Below are 21,647 nucleotides of genomic sequence, written 5' to 3' on the forward strand. Positions count from 1 at the left end.
TACATGCGCAAGCGCGACTTTACAGATGCGCAAAGTTGACTGTTCGAAATTTCGAACGCTGGTACTTAACCTACATATCGATGGGTATATCAAAACGTAGAAATTTACTAACAAATTGCGGGGAAAAGTTATTATAGCACCATATAAGACTAATTACTAAATTTCAGCCATTTCTAAAGGATAGTGCGGCTAAAATCCTGAAATGCCCTAAAATCGTTAGGTACCATTCAACGGAGGCTATATAAAACGTGGACCTATGCTGACAAATTTCTGGAGGAAAGTTAAGTAGCCTCAAAAAAGACTAAATATGTATTAACTTACAGCCATTTCTGTAGGATAATGCAGCTAAATCCTTGAAATCTCCCGAAAATCGGGCGGTACCGCTCTTTGGGGGGCAATCCAAAACGTGGACCAGTTCTGACATATATCCGGGAAAGGTTTTGTAGATCCAAAGAAGTCTCAATACTAATCCTTAACCATTTTTTATAAAAAAATGGCGAAATAAATCAATAAAACGGCAAATAAATCAATTTTATTTTGCTTCTATACATATAGCTTAAGCGCCAGTGTTGGAAATTACGAAAACCACTTTCCGGGATAACGAAAAATCGGAAAATTTTGTTGAGTTGATTTTTGACTTCGAAATTACGAAAACCACTTTCCGGGATAACGAAAAATCGGAAAATTTTGTTGATTTGATTTTTGACATCAGTGGGTCCTAATTACCCTAACAAAGTGCTTTGTTTTTAAAAAATAAATAAAAAATTTGTCTCGGTACGATATGGGTTAAATTTAATTTAAGTAATGTTCGTATACCTTTAGTTCGAATACCCAAAAAATATCTTATCGCACTCCTATACATCAACACCGACCAACATTGTAAATTTCGGTCCACGTTTTATTAGAGCGGTACGGGTGCTTTGAAGATCTTATCCACATTTTCCAATCTAAGTAGCTGCAAATTCGGAATTTGTGATATCAAAATGTAGAAAATCATTTTTACAAAAACGTTGCTTAATGCACAACATGGCCTCTATATAACAGTTCATTTTTGAGACATTTTAATTTATACCTTTTTGTTCTCAGGGGGTAAAAACCTTCTTGTAAAATAATAGTCACATAGATCTACGTTTTTAAATGTACTTTCTAAAGCGTTCAGAATAATAAAACAATTTTGTTCAAAATATACCTCAATCCTATACTCCAACAGTTATCATATTTCCAAATTTCAGAATTCCATCTCTATCCGTTCAATCAAATCCAAATAGTACTAAATTTAGTACCTCTTAAGTACGAATTTCCAAAACTACTTTCATATCTACACTTCAACAGTAATATCAATTCCAAATTTGAGCATTTCAACTCCATCCGTTATCCGAAATCAAAATTGTACCAAATTTAGTACCATTTAGAAGTTTTCGTACACATAAGTACGAATTTCTAAACCCCCCTCCATATCCTCAATCAAAAACTTCAACAGTAGTCATTATTCCAAATTTGAGGTTTCCAGCTCTATCCACATTGTACCAAATTTAGTACTTTTCGTACACATAAGTACGAATTTCCAAAGCTACCTCAGTCCTATACTCCAACAGTAATCATTATTCCAAATTTCAGAAGTCCACCTCTATCCAAATCCAATAGTACCAAATTTAGTACACTTTAGTACTTTTCGTACAGATAATTACGAACTTCCAAAGCTACCTCAATATATTTATCCCACAGTTCAACAGTAATCCTACTTCTCTATCCGTTCACCCAAATCCAAATCGTACCGAAATTTGTACCATTTAGTACTTTTCGTACACATAAGTACGAATTTCCAACACCACCCTCACATCTCAATCCTAATCTTCAACAGTAATCGTGATTCCAAATTTCAAGTTTCAAGCTCTATCCGTTCACCCGAATCCAAATTGTACTAAATTTAGTACCATTTAGAACTTTTCTTACACATGAGTACGAATTTCCAAAACCATTTCCTTTTATAAACTCTCACTTTCCAACTTTGATTTCCATACCAAATTCCGAGTTAGCTATAGCCTTTCAAAATATACAATTGGTACTAAATGTAGTAACTTTTAGTACTTTTCGTACACTTATAGGTCGAATTTCCAAAAACTCGTTGGTACATCTTTCCAAATCTCCATCAGTGACCCTCATTCCAAATTTCAGAAATCTAGCTCTTCCCGTTTGTCCATATTTAGTACCTTTTAGTACTTTTTGTACCCTTCTGGTTCGAATTTCCAAAAACCCAGCCTTATCTCACCCCTACATACCAACAACAACTCACACTAAAAATTTCAAGCTTCTAGCTTCAGCCGTTTCGTCTGGGCGATGATCTGTCAGTCACTCACTCACTCATCACCAAGCTCAAAACGCTTCGGGATATGTGTGGAGTACTGTCGGATAGGTATTTGTATAAGCTTTCGAATGGTATATACCGCTAGACTGCGGTCTGGCTTTTTATACAGACGTTCCAAGATGGAAGAAAATACTGGTGCTGGCGTCTATTGTTAAATGCTAGGTCTTGAGTACACCTACAGATTAGATAGCAAATGTAGTGTTTTCCAGGCTGAAATCTTCGCGATTTGGAAGGCAGCGGAATTGATAAAAAGTCTGGATGCAGAAATCTTTGAACCGGTGACTATCTTTGTGGATAGTCAAGCGGCTCTTAAAGCTAACAAATCCTGTAGCATCAAGTCTGATGTCGTCCTTAAGTGTAGAACAGCATTGGGAACGCTAACTAACAGCTATCGGATATGCTGGGTACCAGGACACTGCGATTTTATGTATAATGATAAAGCAGATGAATTAGCTAGACGAGGATCGCAGGCTACAGATCTAGCAATCGCTGATTCAATCAAACCACCCATTTGTCACTTTTTTAAAAGTATTTCCAAAGTATTGGAACGATGACGTTACTGACTATTGCAGACTCTGTGAGGATGAGGAGGAGACGATCAAGCACTTCCTGTGTCGATATCCAGCTCTGGCTCGCAGGCGGCATAGATTAGTGGGTGTTCACTTTCCACCATGTCTAACCTTCTATTCAACTGTGAAACATGCTCTAATCTACAACATCATCAGAAATCTGAATTGGCTGGGACAGAGCACCCTGAACACGTGAACCCTATTTCCAATTTTCTTCTAACCATCACCACCCAAACTTTTTCTCCCTTAAACCTACTTTTCTTTTTCAAATTTACTCAATTACTTTATATACATTTTCACTACTTGCTTTATTATTTTTGGCTTCTCTTCTCTTTTTTCTATCATTTGTTGTCTTTACAGTACTTTCCTTGGATGATCACAATGGACCGGAAGGTCTCCGAGTGACGCAGTCGCAAATTAGTGACTGAAAATCACCAAACCTAACCTACCGCTACGCGGGTCTGACAAATGACGTCACCTGGCAACCCGTCATTTCCCTTGGTTCAGACCATCTCCCCATAATTGTCTCCATCAGCAGACCACCCGATTTCATCACCTCTGAACGCCGCACATTCGTCAATCATGGGAAAGCTGATTGGCCGAGTTTCAGAGAGTTCACCAATCACCGCTTCAGAGAATTGCCCAATCCTTCTGATGTTCGGGTAGCGGAAAGGACGTTCCGAGATATCATCAATGCTGCAGCCGCTCGCCATATACCTGCTGGTCGAATACCCGAAGTAAGACCAAAGACCAAAAGAGTTGCAACATTGGAGCCGGTATAAGCAAATTGTGTACAACGGTTAAGTCACTCTCGATCCCCGGAAGGAGGGATGACAGGACCTCAGTCACGTTTGGCGACGTTACGTTGACTGACCCGAAGAGGTGTGCAAGTTACTTCAATCGACTGTTTGTCGAGCACCCCGAGAGTGACAGGGCGAAGAGAAGAGTGTTACGTCGCATTAGATCTCTTTCTGCCGAGGATGAACCACCACAGTTTACAATGGATGATGTTGCGAATGCCATCAGGAACGCTAAATCATCCAAAGCGTTGGGCCTTGACGGAATTTCCATGGTAATGTTGAAACAGCTGGATGAGCCGGGAGTGGAATATCTCGCTAAAGTTCTCAACCTGTCGCTAGCCACCCTTATTGTTGCCGAAGACTGGAAAAGCGGCAGGGTGGTCCCGTACTGAAGCCAGGCAAGGATGCCAGCAAAGGTGAATAGTACAGGCCGATTTCGCTTTTGTCCCCTGTAGCGAAGACTCTTGAGGCCTTAGTCCTCCCTAGCATTAGAAATAGCTATCAAGTTGCCGATCATCAGCATGGTTTCCGTAAGCAGCACAGCACGACAACAGCGCTGCACGTCATCTCCACACATATTTGTCGAGGACTCAACCAGGAACGGCTGTGTTATAGAACAGTGATGGTGGCGCTTGACTTATCAAAAGCCTTTGATACTGTCAAGCACTCCACGCTGTTCGAGGATATTGAGCAGACAACCCTCCGGCCAAGTCTGAAACGTTGGATAATCAACTATATGTGCGGTCGCCAGTCGTATGTGGAATTCAGGAACAAGAAATCCAAGCCCCGTACAGTGAAACAGGGATTTCCCCAAGGAGGGGTGATATCTCCGGAACTGTTTAACCTCTACCTTTCCTGTATTCCGCCCCCTCCAGACGGTATTGAGATCGTAACGTATGCGGATGATTGTACGATCCTGGCGTCAGGTACCTACCTTGATGACATCTGAGAGAGACTGAACTCCTATTTAACCGATCTTACCACCTTTTTCCACGCGAGGAATATGCAGATATCCGCCACTAAATCGACGGCCACTCTGTTCACCACATGGACGGCGCAGTATAGAAGAAAGTTGAATATCAGGGTCGATGGTAACAGAATTCCGACCACAAACTGCCCCAAAATTCTAGGGGTCACATTCGACACCACTTTCACGTCGTCCGCGCATGCCACAGCTATCTGCAATAAACTGAAATCAAGAAGGATATTCATGCTCTAGAGACGACGGTCCAACAATATAGGAGAGAACCTCTAGATCAACAGGCATATCAGGCAGGTTTGAACAGCATTCACACGGACACAGTTGCTAAGACCATAAGCAATTATTGTGTGAATGCAGTTCATCGGAGCACATCCCCCATCTATCGCAGCTGAAGAGCGTCAGCTGCCACGACAAACCAGAGTAGTTTTGGCTCAATTACGCTCAGGATATTGCAGTCGCCTAAATTCCTATTGGGCGGGAATCGATCGCGCCGTGCAAGACATCTGCCCAGTATGCGGCATGGGCCCGCACTATACTGACTCCAGTGGATCTGTGGTTACATCCTATCGAAGTAGCCAATTCCTGGAACTGGAGATAGACCCAGAGCCAGATTGAACAGGAGAACGAACATACAAACATAATAATAAAACACTGTTACAACAACAACAACCGCTACGCGGCACGTCGAGGCGTTTCTGAGAAGCGGTCATTTATTCTATAGATCCTTTAGAATATATAAAATAGCATGTAAAAGTGACCGATATCTCGGCTTTTAAAACGTTTTGGAATATATATGAAGTATTTTCGCTATGTGGTATGCGCAGTGTCCTGAGCAGTGTTTAAATAATTCTATAGACACTTTGAAACATATAAAATATCATATATAAAAAGGCCGGTATCTCAGAGCGAATTTATTTTAACTTCGCGACGATCCGATTAAACTTGCGACCCATAGCGTGTTTGCAAGATTTAGACGGACAGGCAGCACACATAGCCAGATCCTGATGGGTGATTCCACGACTATAATTTCGATGGGTTAGGTTAGGTTAGAACGTTGCATAACGAAATATGTAGCGAATTTAAGTTGGGAAGGGAATTCATTTTTGAAATGAATGATTTTTGAAATGAACGTAGATTACTACTAATATGTTCTCGCCCAAGAAGTCACCCTTGCATCACACATTTGAGTCTGAGATTCTGATCAATGTTTTACATTGTTATCCAAGGAAAAAAAACTTTCTTTAGCATAGAAATACACAGCAACTTCTTTCTTTGTCTGGTTATACGCACATATTCTTCGAAATACGTCTATGAACTTGACGTTCAACTTTTGGATGACAAAGAAAATATCCAATACCAACGAATCATTACACAAAATATCGAATTAATAAATAATTAAGCAAATGAATTCGCATAATGACTATGCGACGCCCTTACATATTTTTATTTTATTTTTGTTTGTTTTGTTCTTCTACGAGTATATCACAAAAAATGCGTCACATAATGAAAAAATAGATTCCAGCGACGTCGTTTATAATGGTGGTGACGAAAAAAATGCATGATTCACAGAAACAGCAAGTACACCAAATTATTTATGTATGTAAATATATTATGACTAAATCATATTTGAATACGCTTTTAAGAGATTATTTTAAATTCCATATTATTTCAATGGCCTGTTACAAAAATCTAATGCAAATTGACAGATAGGTAGGTACCTTGAAAATATTAAATGTCGTTCAATGGACCGTTGGTGATAAAGCCTTTTAAATGTCATTGAACTTAGTCTGTGTGTGTGTGTGCGCCTCTCAAATAAGTTCACTCTGATAGTCAGACATTTGTTACGAATAATTTTTGCCATTACAATGACAACAAACCAACAGGTCATTGAAATTGTTTCATAAATTTGTGATGAATGTGCGCTAGTCGCACTCGTCGTTCAATAGTAGGTGAATATGTACGTATGTAAGTAAAAACAAAATAAAATATGGCAAAAAATCAATTAGTTTCAGCTAAATGACAGAGAACTATTAACACATTTTTCAATATGAAATGTGGTTGATATTTTGCAAGGTATGCACCTACAGTTAGACAACAAAATGATTTCAAACGATGAATTAAAAAAAATCATAATAAGAAATTATTTTCAATAATGTTGGGTTTTTGTGCAGGTTAGTTGTTTTACTTATTCAAGACAACATCCAGGCAATAAATGCAAAAAAATCGGCCAAAATAACTACCACAACGACCCAGAACTGTAGGTACATAATTTTTTGTGACATAAAATAATAAGATTTAACCAACAGCGTCACAAAATTCGAGTTTATTGACCCTGAAAATTCAAATAAATTGCAATAAATGCTATCAGCACAACAATCCTAAACATAATCATATGCATAATGCAATCCCACGGCAACGGGTTCTCTGTACCGGATTGACCCGGGACCACACAACATCAGCGTTCCGGCCAGCGGCTGCCACCTCAGTATACATGTCTTTGTATTTTTTCGTTTTTCTGTGCTGGGAGCGGTATATCCCGGATTCTTTTGGTCCGTGCCGGGACGGAGGAAAACCCAGGACCAATATATTTGTGCTCGGTTTGTCACATCCGCATCTTCACCCATATCCAATCTTCGGTGACATGCAATAGATGTCAGGAGTGGGTGCATTTAAGGGGTTGCTCTGGACTTGCCCACGCGTGGGACTACGATAGGGACTATGTTGCTGCATGCTGCGCGAACACAACCCCCAGTGAGTCGTCGTCAGATTACGAAACTCCTTCGTCGTCGGATTACGAAACTCCCCCGCAGTCCCCCCAACAGTAGCCGCATGCGCAGCATTTAACACCAACCGTTGTTGTTTCAATCCCAGAAAATGCATCCTGTTTGCAATTTAACTGCAATGAGCTCCGAGGTAAGATCGATGAAATAGTGGACTTTATGAATCGGAAGATCAAGGTCGCGGCGGTGCAGGAAACCATTCTGAACGACCACAGCTCAGTACGTTGTGATGGTTACAACGTAATAAGGAAAGATCGCACCAGATGTGGAGGTGGGGGATGAGCTTTCCTTTTGCACCAGTCTGTTCAATACAGACCTATCTCGCTTGAGCCTGCCTCTAACGACCCGTACATGGAACGTATGGGGGTAGCAGTCAAGTGCGGAACTGCCAAGAAAGAGTTGCTGAACGTATACATCCCGCCGAGAAATAGCTGTATCTCAGATTATAAGCCTGATATTAGCCCGCTTTTGGAAGGTCATAATCGTCTGGTCCTGGGGGACTTTAATGCGCATCATGAGATGTGGCATTCGGCCCTCGGAAACGACCAGAGGGGTACAGTGCTGGCTCTGTCAATGAGGACGCCCTTGCCAGAATTAGAGGAGAGTGTCACAGTTCGCCAGACATAAACATCGTGTCACCTGGTCTGACAATTGACGTTACATGGCAACCCATCATTTCCCTTGGATCTGACCATCTCCCCATAATTGTCTCCATTAGCAGACCACCTGATTTCATCACCTCTAAACGTCTCACGTTCGTCAATCATAGGAAAGCTGATTGGCTGAGTTTCAGAGAGTTCACCAATCACCACTTCAGAAAACTGCCCAATCCTTCTGATGTTCGGGTAGCGGAAAGGACGTTCCGAGACATAATCACTGCTGCAGCCGCTCGCCATATCCCTGCTGGTCGAATACCCGAAGTAAGACCAAACTTCCCAGCAGAGGAGACGGGATTAGCAAATGAGCGTGATGAGCTTCGTCGAGCAAACACCAATGAGCACAGAGTTAGGGAGCTGACACTGGAAGTTAACAGGCTGGTCGGCGAGCAAAAGCGGAACAAGTGGTTAAATCATCTGAAGGGTTGCAACATTGGAGCCGGTACAATTGAATTGTGGGCAACGGTTAAGTCACTCTCGAGGGATGGAAGATAGGACCTCAGTCACGTTGACGGCGCATCAGATCTCTTCCTGCCGAGGATGAACCACCACAGGTAACAATGGATGATGTTGCAAATGCCATCAGGAACGCAAAATCATCTAAAGCGTTGGGCCCTGATGGAATCTCCATGGTAATGCTGAAACAGCTGGATGAGCCGGGAGTGAAGTATCTCACTAAAGTCCTCAACTTGTCGCTAGCCACCCCCATTGTTCCCGAAGTCTGGAAAATGGGCAGGGTGGTCCCGCTACGGAAGCCAGACAAGGATGTCAGCAAAAGTGAATCGTCCGGACCGATTTCGCTATTGTCGCCCGTAGCAAAGACCCTTGAAGCCTTAGTCCTCCCCAGTATCAGGAATAGCTACCATACTGCCGATCATCAGCATGAATTCCGTAAGCAGCACAGCACGCCATCTCCACATATATTTGTCAAGGACTCAACCAGAGACCGCCGTGTGATAGAACAGTGATGGTGGCGATTGACTTATCAAAAGCCTTTGATACAGTCAGGCACTCCACGCTGTTTGAGGACATTAAGAAGACAACCCTCTGGCCAAGCTTGAAACGTTGGATAGTCAACTATATGTGTGGACGCCAGTCGTACGTGGAATTCAGGAACAAGAAGTCCAAACCCCGTAGAGTGAAATATGCAGTTCCCCAAGGTGGGGTGATATCTCCTAAACTGTTTAGCCTCTACCTCTCCTGTATTCCGTCCCCTCCAGACGGCATCGAGATCGTAACGTATGCGGATGATTGCATGATCCTGGCGTCAGGTACCTTCATAGATGTATTCTGTGAGAGGCTGAACTCCTATTTAACAGATCTTACCACCTTCTCCACGCGAGGAATATGCAGATTTCCGCCACAAAATTTACAGCCACTCTGTTTACCACATGAACAGCGCAGTTTGGAAGAGAGTTGAATGTCGTGGTCGACGGTAGCAGAATTGCGACCATAAACTACCCCACAATTTTAGGGGTCACATTCGACACTACTTTCAAGTCGTGCGCGCACGCCACAGCTATTTGCGACAAACTGAAAAGTTGGAACAAGTTCCTCAAGTCCCTAGCCGTCAGCACTTGGGGTGCAGATAAAGAAACCTTGTTGACCACATATAACGCGATAGGTCGGTCTGTGGTAAGCTATGCGGCTCCAGTTAGGTCCCCGATATTATGGGATACGGATTGGAAAAAGATTCAAACCTGTCAGAATGCTGCACTGCCCTGAGAACAGCAGAAGGGTGCATCCTCAAGGCTTCGGTGGATCTTCTACATGACGAGGCAAGGATTCTTCCAGTAAAGCTACACAATCAGATGCTTTCGTTGCAGTACTTGCTTAGGTGTTACCGTGAGAGCCTTCCCAATCACCATCTGCTGGCTAGGCCCGACACATTCAGGCATATCAGGAAGGATATTCATGCTCTAGGGATGGAGGTCCAACGGTACAGGAGAGAACCTCTAGATCAACAGGCATATCAAGCAGGTTTAAAAAAGCATTCACACGGACGCTGTTGCTGAGGCCATAAGCAAACGACACAAAACACCTTGTCAACTGTCCCGCCAAACCTAGGCATCACACTCCTGTGGATCTGTGGCTACATCCCATCGAAGCAGACACATTCCTTGAACTGGAGATAGACCCAAAGGCAGATTGAACAGAAGAACGAACATACAAACATAATAAACACTGTTACAACTACAGAATAAATATATGCACAATGTACCTCTTAGGTCATTACAGCTCAACTCGAAAGAGAATTAATTAATAAGGAGCATTAATAAAAAAAATAAATTAGCATAAATAACCAAGATGTGGGGGAATGAATTTGGGAACTCCAAAGGAAAGTTTTAACTTCCCCATAAATTATTGTTGGCATGTTCGGGGGACGAGACCTGACTAAACTCCACTTAAACCCTACAGCCCTAAACTCTACTTAAGCCTGAATAAATTCAAAACTTTAACCGTCCCTATCGCAGGAAGTATACATTCAATTCAAGTAAGTCCCTTAAATACAACTTAAGCCTAGAATATAATGAAGTTATAAATAAAAAATTAATCTCTTCAAAAAATGAAAACAACAATTGTAAATAAATTCATTTTAAACTTACCTTCATTACCGAACATGCTCCATATTTTTGAGATCAATAAACCCATGATGGTGATGTTGATGAAATGTTCAAGCTACCTTTAACTAGTCCAATGTAACAACAAGTCAAAGAATTCCAATATATTGTTGCAAAAAAAGAAGAAAAAAACGTATTAAGCTTTGTGGCGCCAACACAAATATTTTATTCCTCAGTTTTATTGTTGTCTGCGCGCGTTTTGTTGATAGATGATAAAATGTTCAAGCACTTGTTTTATTATTTTCGCGTAAAACGTGGGAAATCACGGTAATTTTCTTGCTGCTCTCTTTATTTTAGTGACGTGCTTGTTGTGTTGTTTTGTGCAATTGCTTCCGTTACTAGGTACTTGAGCTGAGCGCCAAATGACAATAATAACAAGTTTTTATTATGATCAGGCAGTTAGTTTACTTGTGCACACACCTTTGGAGAGCCGTAAGTAACAACAAGAAAAGCAAAATAAACAACAGTGATGGTCGGTTGTTTGATCGTTGGAGCGCTGGCGAACTGCTTTTGCTGAGCATATAAAAGTTTAACTAAAAATTACGTAAATTAAGTTGAAATTGTATTACAGTACGAAGAAAAAAACCCGTAACGACAACAAACCACTAATGGATGGTAGACAACAACAACAATGTTGATGATGATGACGGTGTTTGGGGCTCGATATGTTTTTTCAACTGGTTGTTGCAAATCAAATGGAATTTAACCAAATTTAGTTGCGGAAAGGTGGAGAACACACTTAAAAAATATGGTTGAACAAATAACTGCCTTATTTATAACAAAAACACACTTCGTCGCCCATAGACAAGATAATCTGATGACTCTTTTTGTTGCGATTTCCTACTTTTAATTTTATATTTCTTTATGTTGTAGAACTAATATACAAATACCAACAAAAATAATTTAATTAAAAATCATCTCATATTTTTTTCTAGTTCACTGTCGTACAAAAATGGAAAAATATCGTTATAATCTGATACTACGCGACTTTGTCAAAATACGTGCGCGAGAGAAATATAAAAGCACAGTAATGAAGAAAAATTGTCAAAATGACACAAAGAAAATTGCAACACAGCTGAGAGAGCTAATTGACATTTGGTTTGGGAGAGCCAGCATATTGTGAATGGTTACAAAGAGATTGTGAATGAGTTACACTTTCATGAGAACGCACGGCATTTGACACATCTGTACGAGCGTATTCACACGGTGAAAATCTTCATTTATTTTATAGACAAACTTTTGAAATGCGTAATGGTGGCCATCCATCAAAAGATACATGCATCACCATTATTTAGCGGTGTTGCCAAAAGTAGTAGTGATAGAGGGTAAGAAAATGTACGAAAACACTTTCATGATGAAATCGTACATTAAATGGTATTTTACAATTAGGCCATGTTTATATTATAGCCTTTTGCAGGGTTAACCTTCTTAATGAGGATTTAATTGACGTATACGCCAAGGAATTGACATTTGAAATTTAGTGGGTTTATTAAATCCGGTTATATATAAACGTACTATTACCCAGCAAAAAGTTTGCATCCGCGGATGCAGTTAAATCACTAGAACAATTGCCGCTGGAGTACATCTTTTCCTATGAATTCACCTATGAATTTTACAAGAGAGCGCGCAGCTAGGATGCACTCCATTTTCGATCCAAATCACAGCCTTTGATGTAGTGTTTTGGATGGAATTAAAATGCAGTCTAAAGATGCTATGAAATGCAATCCATTGCAAATATCGCAAAATAAATAAAATACATTGCTTAAGGCCTGCGTACATAAGCTGCTTTACCTGATTGCCTTGCTTTGCTGCTTCAATTAAAAATAAAAGAACAAAGAAGGCCGACCCAATTTCCAACTGATGGCAACCCAGTTCAAAATTTCGTCTTTATTCTATTATTTTTATTACGTCAGAAATGAAGCAGGAAAGCAAGGCAATCAGGCAGAGCGGCTTATGTACGCAGGCCTTTATTCGTGCAAACAAGAATATTAACTTTATTACACTAATACAAATTATAAAAGCTCTTGATCATAACTGAGTTTAGTTCCTCTGCTCTGCTTTTTGTGACACCGCAACTGATTTCAGATTTCCAAAAAAAACTCTAAAGGCCTGCGTACATAAGCTGCTCTGCCTGATTGCCTTGCTTGCCTGCTTCATTTTTGACGTAATAAAAATAAAAGAATAAAGAAGGCCGAGGAAATTTCGAACTGGGTTGCCCTTTTCTTTTTTACTCTTTTATCAGAAGTAAGCAAGATAAGCAGGCAAGGCAGCTTATGTACGCAGGCCTTAACTCCACTTTAAAAATAATTTGCGTCTCGTGAATTACAGCAATGTTCGTATCTTTAGTTTGTATTTCTTTATTTTTTTAACAAATTCTTAGAATTTTAACACTCTTCCTTGTGTTCAGAAAAAAAACTGCGACTGTAGGGATCAAAAAATTGGCTTGCTTGGATAGGGGTCTATAAGCGAGTGCTTCTAAAATGTATCGAGCGGAGTGCATTTTTCATAACTCATTGAGCCAATATGAATAGACGGGCACTCATTGATTTGCACCTTTGGGGATGTTGTGGGATCATGTGTATGTGCAAGTTCCTTAACTGAACAGCATTTTAACGTTTGATAATCTTCTCTTCCCATATGAAACCCTAATCAAGCTTTGAATCTGGATATCTAAAAGATCTATTTTTAGTGCTTTTGTTACTTTTTATTAATAAAACCGTAAATGTTTATTAAACAAGTTGTTCTCATAGTTATTTGCTCTGTATGCACATGCAGCTGCTTCTGTATCTGCAGAAAAAAAAGGCAATTCATTACACACATATCGTCACCTGAAATGCCCAAAGACGTAACCCTCAACGTATGTACATACATTATTTATTATCTGCATTCTTCATATTACTTACCGCCGGCGTATTTTTCAATATCGGTTTAACTAAGCGCACTAGCAGGCACCTTATGTTCCGGAACATGCACAATTTAGGTGTAGGATACAGAAGCAGGAATACGTGTACCATCATCACCAATAACATTTGCACAACATTGACAATCCTGTGACAGCGATTGTAGCAACCAACGTTGAATTTGTTTTGATTATTATTAGCATATATTAATAAAAGAGTAGAGTGACTGATTCACTGACTGACTGATTGACTGATTGATTCATCAACGCCCAGACGAAACGGCTGAAGCTAGAATCATGAAATTTTGGGTGAGGGTCACTCTTGGTCCGAAGGTGACAGATAAGGCTTGGTTTTTGGAAATTCGAACTGGAAGGGTACTAAAAGTACTAAAAGGTACTAAATATGGTACCGTTTGTATTTGGCGAACCGGTAAAGCTAGAACTTTGAAATTTGGAATGAAGGTCACTGATGGAGAGTTAGAAAGGTGTACCAAAGGGTTTTTAGAAATTCGAACTATAAGTGTACGAAAAGTACTAAAGTGTACTAAATTTGGTGCCAATTCGTACTTTGCGAACGGATAAAGGTTATAGGTTGAAATTTGGTGTGAGAATCAAGGTTAAAAGGTACGGTTGACATAAGGAGGTGGTTTAGGAAAAGTGTACACATGTGTACGAAAAGTACTAAATGGTACTAAATTTGGTACAATTATGATTTGTGCGAACGGATAGAGCTGGAATCCTGAAATTTTGAATTAAGGCTACTGTTGGAGAGTAGAATGGACGTAGTTTTGAAAATTCGTACTTATGGGTGCGAAAAGTACTAAATGGTACTAAATTTGGTACCCTTATGATTTGGGCGAACGGATAGAGTTGGAATCCTGAAATTTTGAACTAAGGTTACTGTTGCAGAGTAAAATGGAAGTAGTTTTGAACATTCGTACTTATGGGTACGAAAAGTACTAAAGGGTACTAAATTTGGTACAATTTGGATAAAGGTTGAACGGATAGAGCTGGAATCCTGAAATTTTGAATTAAGGCTACTGTTGGAGAGTAGAATGGACGTAGTTTTGAAAATTCGTACTTATGGGTGCGAAAAGTACTAAATGGTACTAAATTTGGTACCCTTATGATTTGGGCGAACGGATAGAGTTGGAATCCTGAAATTTTGAACTAAGGTTACTGTTGGAGAGTAAAATGGAAGTAGTTTTGAACATTCGTACTTATGGGTGCGAAAAGTACTAAATGGTACTAAATTTGGTACCCTTATGATTTGGGCGAACGGATAGAGTTGGAATCCTGAAATTTTGAACTAAGGTTACTGTTGCAGAGTAAAATGGAAGTAGTTTTGAACATTCGTACTTACTAAATTTGGAACAATTACGATTTAGGCGAACGGATAGAGCTGGAATCCTGAAATTTGAATTAAGGCTGCTATTAGAGAGTGGAACGGAAGTAGTTTTGAAAATTCGTATTTATGGGTACGAAAAGTACTAAATGATACTAAGTTTGGTACAATTACGATTTGGGCGAACGGATGGAGCTGGAATCCTGAAATTTTGAACTAAGGCTATTCTTGGAGAGTAGAACGAAAGTAGTTTTGAATATTCGTACTTATGGGTACGAAAAGTACTAAATGATACTAAATTTGGAACAATTACGATTTAGGCGAACGGATAGAGCTGGAATCCTGAAATTTGAATTAAGGCTGATGTTAGAGAATAGAATGGAAATAGTTTTGAAAATTCGTACTTATGGGTGCGAAAAGTACTAAGTGGTACTAAATTTGGTACAATTACGATTTGGGTGAACAGATAGAGTTGGAATCTCGAAATTTGAAGTTGACACTACTGGTGGAGTGTAGGATTGAGGAAGTTTTGGAAATTCGTACTTATGTGTACGAACAGTACTAAGTGGTAGTAAATTTAGTACAATTTGTATTTGGGTGAACGGATAGAGCTTGATTCCTCAAATTTAGACTGAGTGTCGCTGATGAAGTGACCAAAGTACTAAATGGTACAAAATTTGGTTCGATGGTGATTTGAGTGAACGAATCCTGAATTCGTAATTGAGATTATTGTTGAAGTATAGAATTGAGGTACTCTTGGAAATTTTTACTTATGTGTACGAACAGTGCTAAATGGTACTATATATAGTACAAATTGGATTTGGGTGAACGGATAGAGCTGGAATCCTCAAATTCGGAATTGACATTACTGTTGCAGTGTAGAACTAAGGAGTTTTGGAAATTCGTACTTAGAGTACAAAAAGTACTAAATGGTACTAAATTTTGTACAATGGGGATTTGGGTGAATGGATAAAACTGGAATCCTGAAATGTGGAATTGAGATTTTTGTTGGAGTGTAGGATTGTGGTTGTTTTGGAAATTCGTACTTATGAGAACGAAAAGTATTACATTTCGTACAATTGGGATTTGGAATCTGGAATCCTGAAATTTGGAATTGAGATTATTGTTGAAGAGTAGGATTGAGGTAGTTTTGGAAATTCGTACTTATGGGTACGAAGAGTACTTAATGGCACTCAATTTGTTGTTGGGTGTAGAGACAGTGCTGAAATCTGTATTCTTTGGATTTAGGGTGAGTATTGGTGTGCAAAGTTGGTATCGCTGTTAATATGTAAGGGTGAGATACTGCTGATCTTTTTCAAATCGAACTAAAGAGGATTCGAACAGTACTAAAATAACAATAAATATTGATTAAAATTGGTATTAGTGCAATAAAATTTTCAGTGTTCGCCATTTTCATATTTTATACTGTTTATTTGTTTTTTATATCCTTTCCGCATACGAAGTAGCGGGCACTTTGCTAGTTAGCATATATTTTCGTTTGGATAGATCTTTCAGAAGCTGCTGCAGTTTATTTTACAAATTGCTGTTACAGGACCTGCTGATGTTGTTGTGTATATTTCACCCAATTTCCTGTGGAAATCGACATAGGTCCATAGATTCATAAGATTTTAAAGCTTCCTGTAGTTGGGTTTCTCAAATGACTAACCCAAGATACACAAACCAGTTGTCGTTTCTAAGAAAGTTTGCATTTCATAGCCATGGGAGATGTTTTAAGACTTCAACACCAAGAGCGGTTAGTACATCCATATCAATGACATCCCTTTTTTGTATTGTCTGCACTTTTTGATGATAAGATATAAAGAAAATTATGAACAAAACATTTTGCCTCTGCAATATTTTTATATCCAAATGACATTTGAGTATATACACACAAATACATATGTAGGTATACATTCATTCAGTGTCAAATTCACATTGACAATAAATGTACATCAAATTCAAAATTTAAAAAGAAAATTGAACATATGTTTGCATCATGGTACAATGATACAGGTAGCATTATCATGCCAGCTGATGGTAACATAATGTGTCAAGTGCATTGAATTGATGTCAAATTTTGACACCTTATGTTACCAACAATTGCCGATGCGGCTACCTGTGTATTTGTACCATGGTTAGCATGAAACTACCTTTCTTGTTGTACCATGCATATGAGCTTCACTCCCGTACTTTTTAATAGTAAAACTCGTAAAAGAGAGAACTGTAAAAAATTGTTCTCACACAAAAGTTTTTTGAAATAGTTCGGGAACGGAAAAATGGAAAATACGTCAAAAAAACTGGAACAAATGTCAAAGTCGGCGTACCCGCCAATCAGATCCAGCAACCATGTTACTATTTTTTACGTGCTCAAATTTGCGCCATTTTTGTTTAAAGTGAACTGAATATTTTACAACTTTTTTGTGTACGGGAACGGTTTTTCGGGTAAAATGCGTAAAATTCGTAAAAATTTTAAAAACTATTTAGTTCCGGAACAAAACTATGATTGCACAAGGTTACCTCTTTCATTGTAGCATGACATTTATCGAGAAATATTAAAAATATTTGTACCTTTCAACGTTTTTTCAGAATCATTTTGGTTTAACAATTGGTCTGTTCCAGTACTGCAAGAATCTACTAATTTTTACTATTTTTTTCGATAACATAAAGGAAAAAATGTTATCGTAGTAAAGAGTAGTAGCTTCTTGCAGGTTCAGGAACAGAGCAAATGTAAAATCCTACGTGTTTGAAATCCCATATTTACATTAGGCAATTTTCCTTGGGGCAATTGTCAGTTTGTAGGTGAGAGAGGGTGTTGAGAGGCAAAAGGGTTACCATATGTCTCACCTCTCTCTCCATCAAACTGACAATTGCCGCAAGAAAATTGCCTAAAGTAAATATGGACTAAGAAAAATTACGCAACCCTACAAGTAGGAAAATGGTGATGCATGCATCTTTTGATATAGCGTGTATGTGGCCACATATAATTGTGTAATAGCAGGTTTATATATAACCGGATTTAACAAACCCGCTGGGTTTCAAATGTGAATTAAACGGCTTTTGCATTAGAGCCTTTTGCCGGGTTAACCTTCTTTATGTGGATTTATTTGACGTTTGAGCTATGGAATTGACATTTGAAACCCTGATGGTTTATTAAAATCATTTAAGTGCAAACGGGTTATTATGGGCTGTTTATATTATAGCTTTTTTCCGGGTTAACCTTCTTTATGAGGATTTATTTGACGTGTACGTAATGGAATTGACATTTGAAACTCAGTGGGTTTGTTAAATTTCAAATAAATCCTCATAAAGATGGTTAATCCTACAAAAAGCTATAATATAAACAGGCTATATGTTTATTTTGACGCTCACTAGTCCCGGCCCACACTAGAGGGTTTTCATGGAACTAGGTGAAATTTGAATTCGAGTTCCTCACTACAGCAATTTCATGATATTACTCTACTATGGAACTCGATCTATGGACGCATAATTTCACGATTTTTTCAATGAAATCGCTCTAGTATGGACCGGGACCTATATATACATATATACATTAGAGTCATAACAAAAAATACCTCGTCAGTACCGTGCAAGGCCCATTTTTAGAAGGTAAAAGTGACAATCAGCGGTATTTTTACTTTTTTGTAAATTTGATTTTCAAAATGTAATTGGGTACCATAATACAATTTTTCACAATAACAATAAAATTTATTCACAATAACAAAATATTTGACAGATTGAAACCAATCAGCTGGCCGTTTTACGCCACCTTATAATTTCATCATGATGTGTTTTATAGAAACTTGGCCAGTAGAAATCATTGCGGAGCATATCTAATTAGACGATAAATCGCACAATAATCAAAGAATTCCATACAACTGAACAACTGTAGTATAACATATATAGATTTTATAGATGTGGCAACGTTAACTGTTATAATGAGAAGCTTCCGCAAATAACAGCTGTTGAATTGTGATTTTGTTTTGTTTACTTCAATATTAGCAAATTGAATGTAAATATCAATAAATTAAATAAATCACTTTTTATTACTTTATTTAATTTCTAGATGCGTAAACGAGAACTTCAAAGTATACCCCTCAAGTTAGCTGAGCTGAAGGAATATGATAATGCGAAAGCTGAAAGACTCTTGAACAAAAGTAGAAACTCATCTGGTGGCGAAAGCAGTACATCCAAAGAACCCTCGCCCATAGCTAATGTAGGACCAAAAACCAAGAAAGAAATTCAAGAACGTTTAAATACTACAATGTAGATAATACTAATGTAATAATGTATATTTTATATCGCCAATAAGACTAGAAACTAAAGTTAAACGTGCTGTTTTAACCCGTGAATGTGGATAGACGTGTATTGTTGATATATACGATAAATTCTGTTTCTTGGAGAAATGCAAAATTTAAAAATTAAAGGCATTTCCAAATATTCAATATTCACTCCATATCCAATTGAATATGAAAGCCTTATTTTTTAGATGAAATTAGTGTTAAAGTCTTACTATGTTCCAATTGATTTTAATGTAATGTAAAGCATATTTTTAGGGTTTTGAAGTAAAATCTAAATCTTTAAAGAGGAGGACCTACTAATGATGTTTTGGAAGAATATTGCTCTAAGAATTATCAAAAAAAAAAAATGCCGAAAAATAGTCATAATTGCCCAGATTAATTTCTTTTATATTAACTGTCGTATAAAGATACAGTTCGGCCCATGTGTAAAGTAATAGATGTTTTAAACTGCTTTGACTTCATTTATTTGACTTAAATTGTGATATATGGTATCTAGAGGAAGTGGAGGTAATAGAGGTAAGTGTCAAGAAGGGATCCAAATACCAATATCGTATTTTTAGTCACTATTTCCACTCACCTTTCGGGATGTTAGGAAAATATAAAGTTATAGCAATAAACCAAGGATTCAAATATTCAAAATCAGACATCTGATAGACTTCAATGATGGCAAGAGTAAACTCAATACGTTATCATTTAAGATATAAAGCGTGAAGATAGATCTATAAAAAAGGGAAGATATTTTGCCCATGACTTTTTTAAATCAGTATTGGAATAAAAATCATGAATGCAAGTAGAAGCTATTTCATGAACAAATTTTCGACGTGGATAATCATGGCAAGAGTGCTTGGATCAAATTAAATCTTTGTATGTTGATGAAGGGCCATCCTATAGCACTATGAAAAACTGGTTTAATAAATTGAATCGTGGCCGACACTAGAAAAAAAACGAAGGTCGTGAGTGTGGTCCAAAATCGGGCGTTGTGCCAGAAAATTAAGCCATGCGTGAACGGATAATGTTATATGCCGTAAGATAGGGGCATCCTTGGACATTTCTTCCACCAACTAACATTTGATATTGCATGAACACCTGGCCGTAAAAATGGATTTTCTCGTTATATAATTTTTTCTCGTTTGTTTGGACAAACGCCCAAAAGGGGCTCTTGTAGATTGTTGCAAAGAAATTGTGAATAAAAACGATCCTTGTGCTTCAAACGACTTTTATAAGATCGTCACAGTCGACGAATCTTGGATCTATGCTTAGGAGCCCGAAACAAAACAGGAATCGGCCGTTTAAGTCTTCGAAAGCGAGCCAAATCCAACGAAAGTGTTTCATGAAAGAAGCGCTTCGAAGCAAATGGTCGCCTGTTTCGTCCGCAAAACTGACCGTGTGGCGATTGCACGGCTTCAAAAATGTAGGACGGTTAATTCGGAATGGTACACTACAATTTGTTTGCCAGAAGTCTCCTGAGAAATTATCAAAAGAAGACGAACCATTCTGGATCATGACAATGCGAGCTCTCACACATCGATTCAAACCAGCGCCTGTTTGGCCCGAAAAACGTGGAATTGATGGGTCATCCGCAGTACATCCCTGACTGGGAATCCAGTGACTTTATTTGTTTCCAGTACATCAAGAAAAAAGGCGTGGTCAACGATTTTCGTAGCCAGAAGATGCTGTAAAAGCGTTGAAAAACCAAATCCAACGAAAGTTGTTAATGAAAGAAGCGCTTCGAAGCAAATGGTCGCCTGTTTCGTCCGCAAAACTGACCGTGTGGCGATTGCACGGCTTCAGAAATGTAGGACGGTTAATTCTGAGTGGTACACTACAATTTGTTTGCCAGAAGTCTCCTGAGAAATTCGAAAAATTAACAAGAGCCATTCTGCATGATGACAATGCAAGCTCTCACACGTCGATTCAAACCAGCGCCTGTTTGACCGGACAAAACGTGGAAATTATGGGTCATCCGCCGTACAACCCTGACTGGGGATCCAATGACTCCATCTGATTCCAGCACATTAAGAAAAAAGGCTCAAGATGCTGTAAAAGCGTTCAAAAACCATATTTTGGAGGTGTCTCAATCCGAGTGGAAAAAGAGAATCTACAATTGGTTTGAGCGCATAAAAACGTATAAATCATTATGGAGACTACTTAAGAAAACAATAAAACTATTTTTGATGGTAAGTATTCGCGATTTCATTGTTAGGCCGATAGTTATCGTTCAGCCCTCGTATTTCTTCTTCCATGGTATCTACGTTATAGAGAAGTTCAACTATGCTAACAAAACTAAAGTGTTTTTTTTTTCTAGGACAAACTTACCAATAAAACAAATAAA

General features: G+C 38.6%; 1 protein-coding gene across 21 annotated transcripts in view; it reads right to left on the reverse strand.

The window, feature by feature from the left end:
* Arl5 (ADP-ribosylation factor-like 5) overlaps nt 1-11,829 on the reverse strand; it is a 69,742-nt gene extending 57,913 nt beyond the window's left edge. The window contains exons 1-3 of one of the 21 annotated variants that reach the window (XM_073976130.1): nt 11,618-11,810; nt 11,194-11,306; nt 10,759-11,124 (exon numbers count right to left, since the gene is read on the reverse strand). In XM_073976130.1, coding sequence (XP_073832231.1) covers nt 10,759-10,804 — 46 coding nt within the window. In that variant the 5' untranslated portion in view covers nt 10,805-11,124; nt 11,194-11,306; nt 11,618-11,810. Of the gene's footprint in view, nt 1-10,758 lie in introns of all 21 variants that reach the window. The other 20 variants (XM_073976132.1, XM_073976128.1, XM_073976125.1 and 17 more) reach the window with 20 other exon arrangements.
* Nucleotides 11,830-21,647: the final 9,818 nt, after the last annotated feature.

The sequence above is a fragment of the Musca autumnalis genome, unplaced genomic scaffold, assembly GCF_047663935.1.
Source record: "Musca autumnalis isolate F117 unplaced genomic scaffold, ASM4766393v1 scaffold_3, whole genome shotgun sequence".
Taxonomy (NCBI): Eukaryota; Metazoa; Arthropoda; class Insecta; order Diptera; family Muscidae; genus Musca; species Musca autumnalis.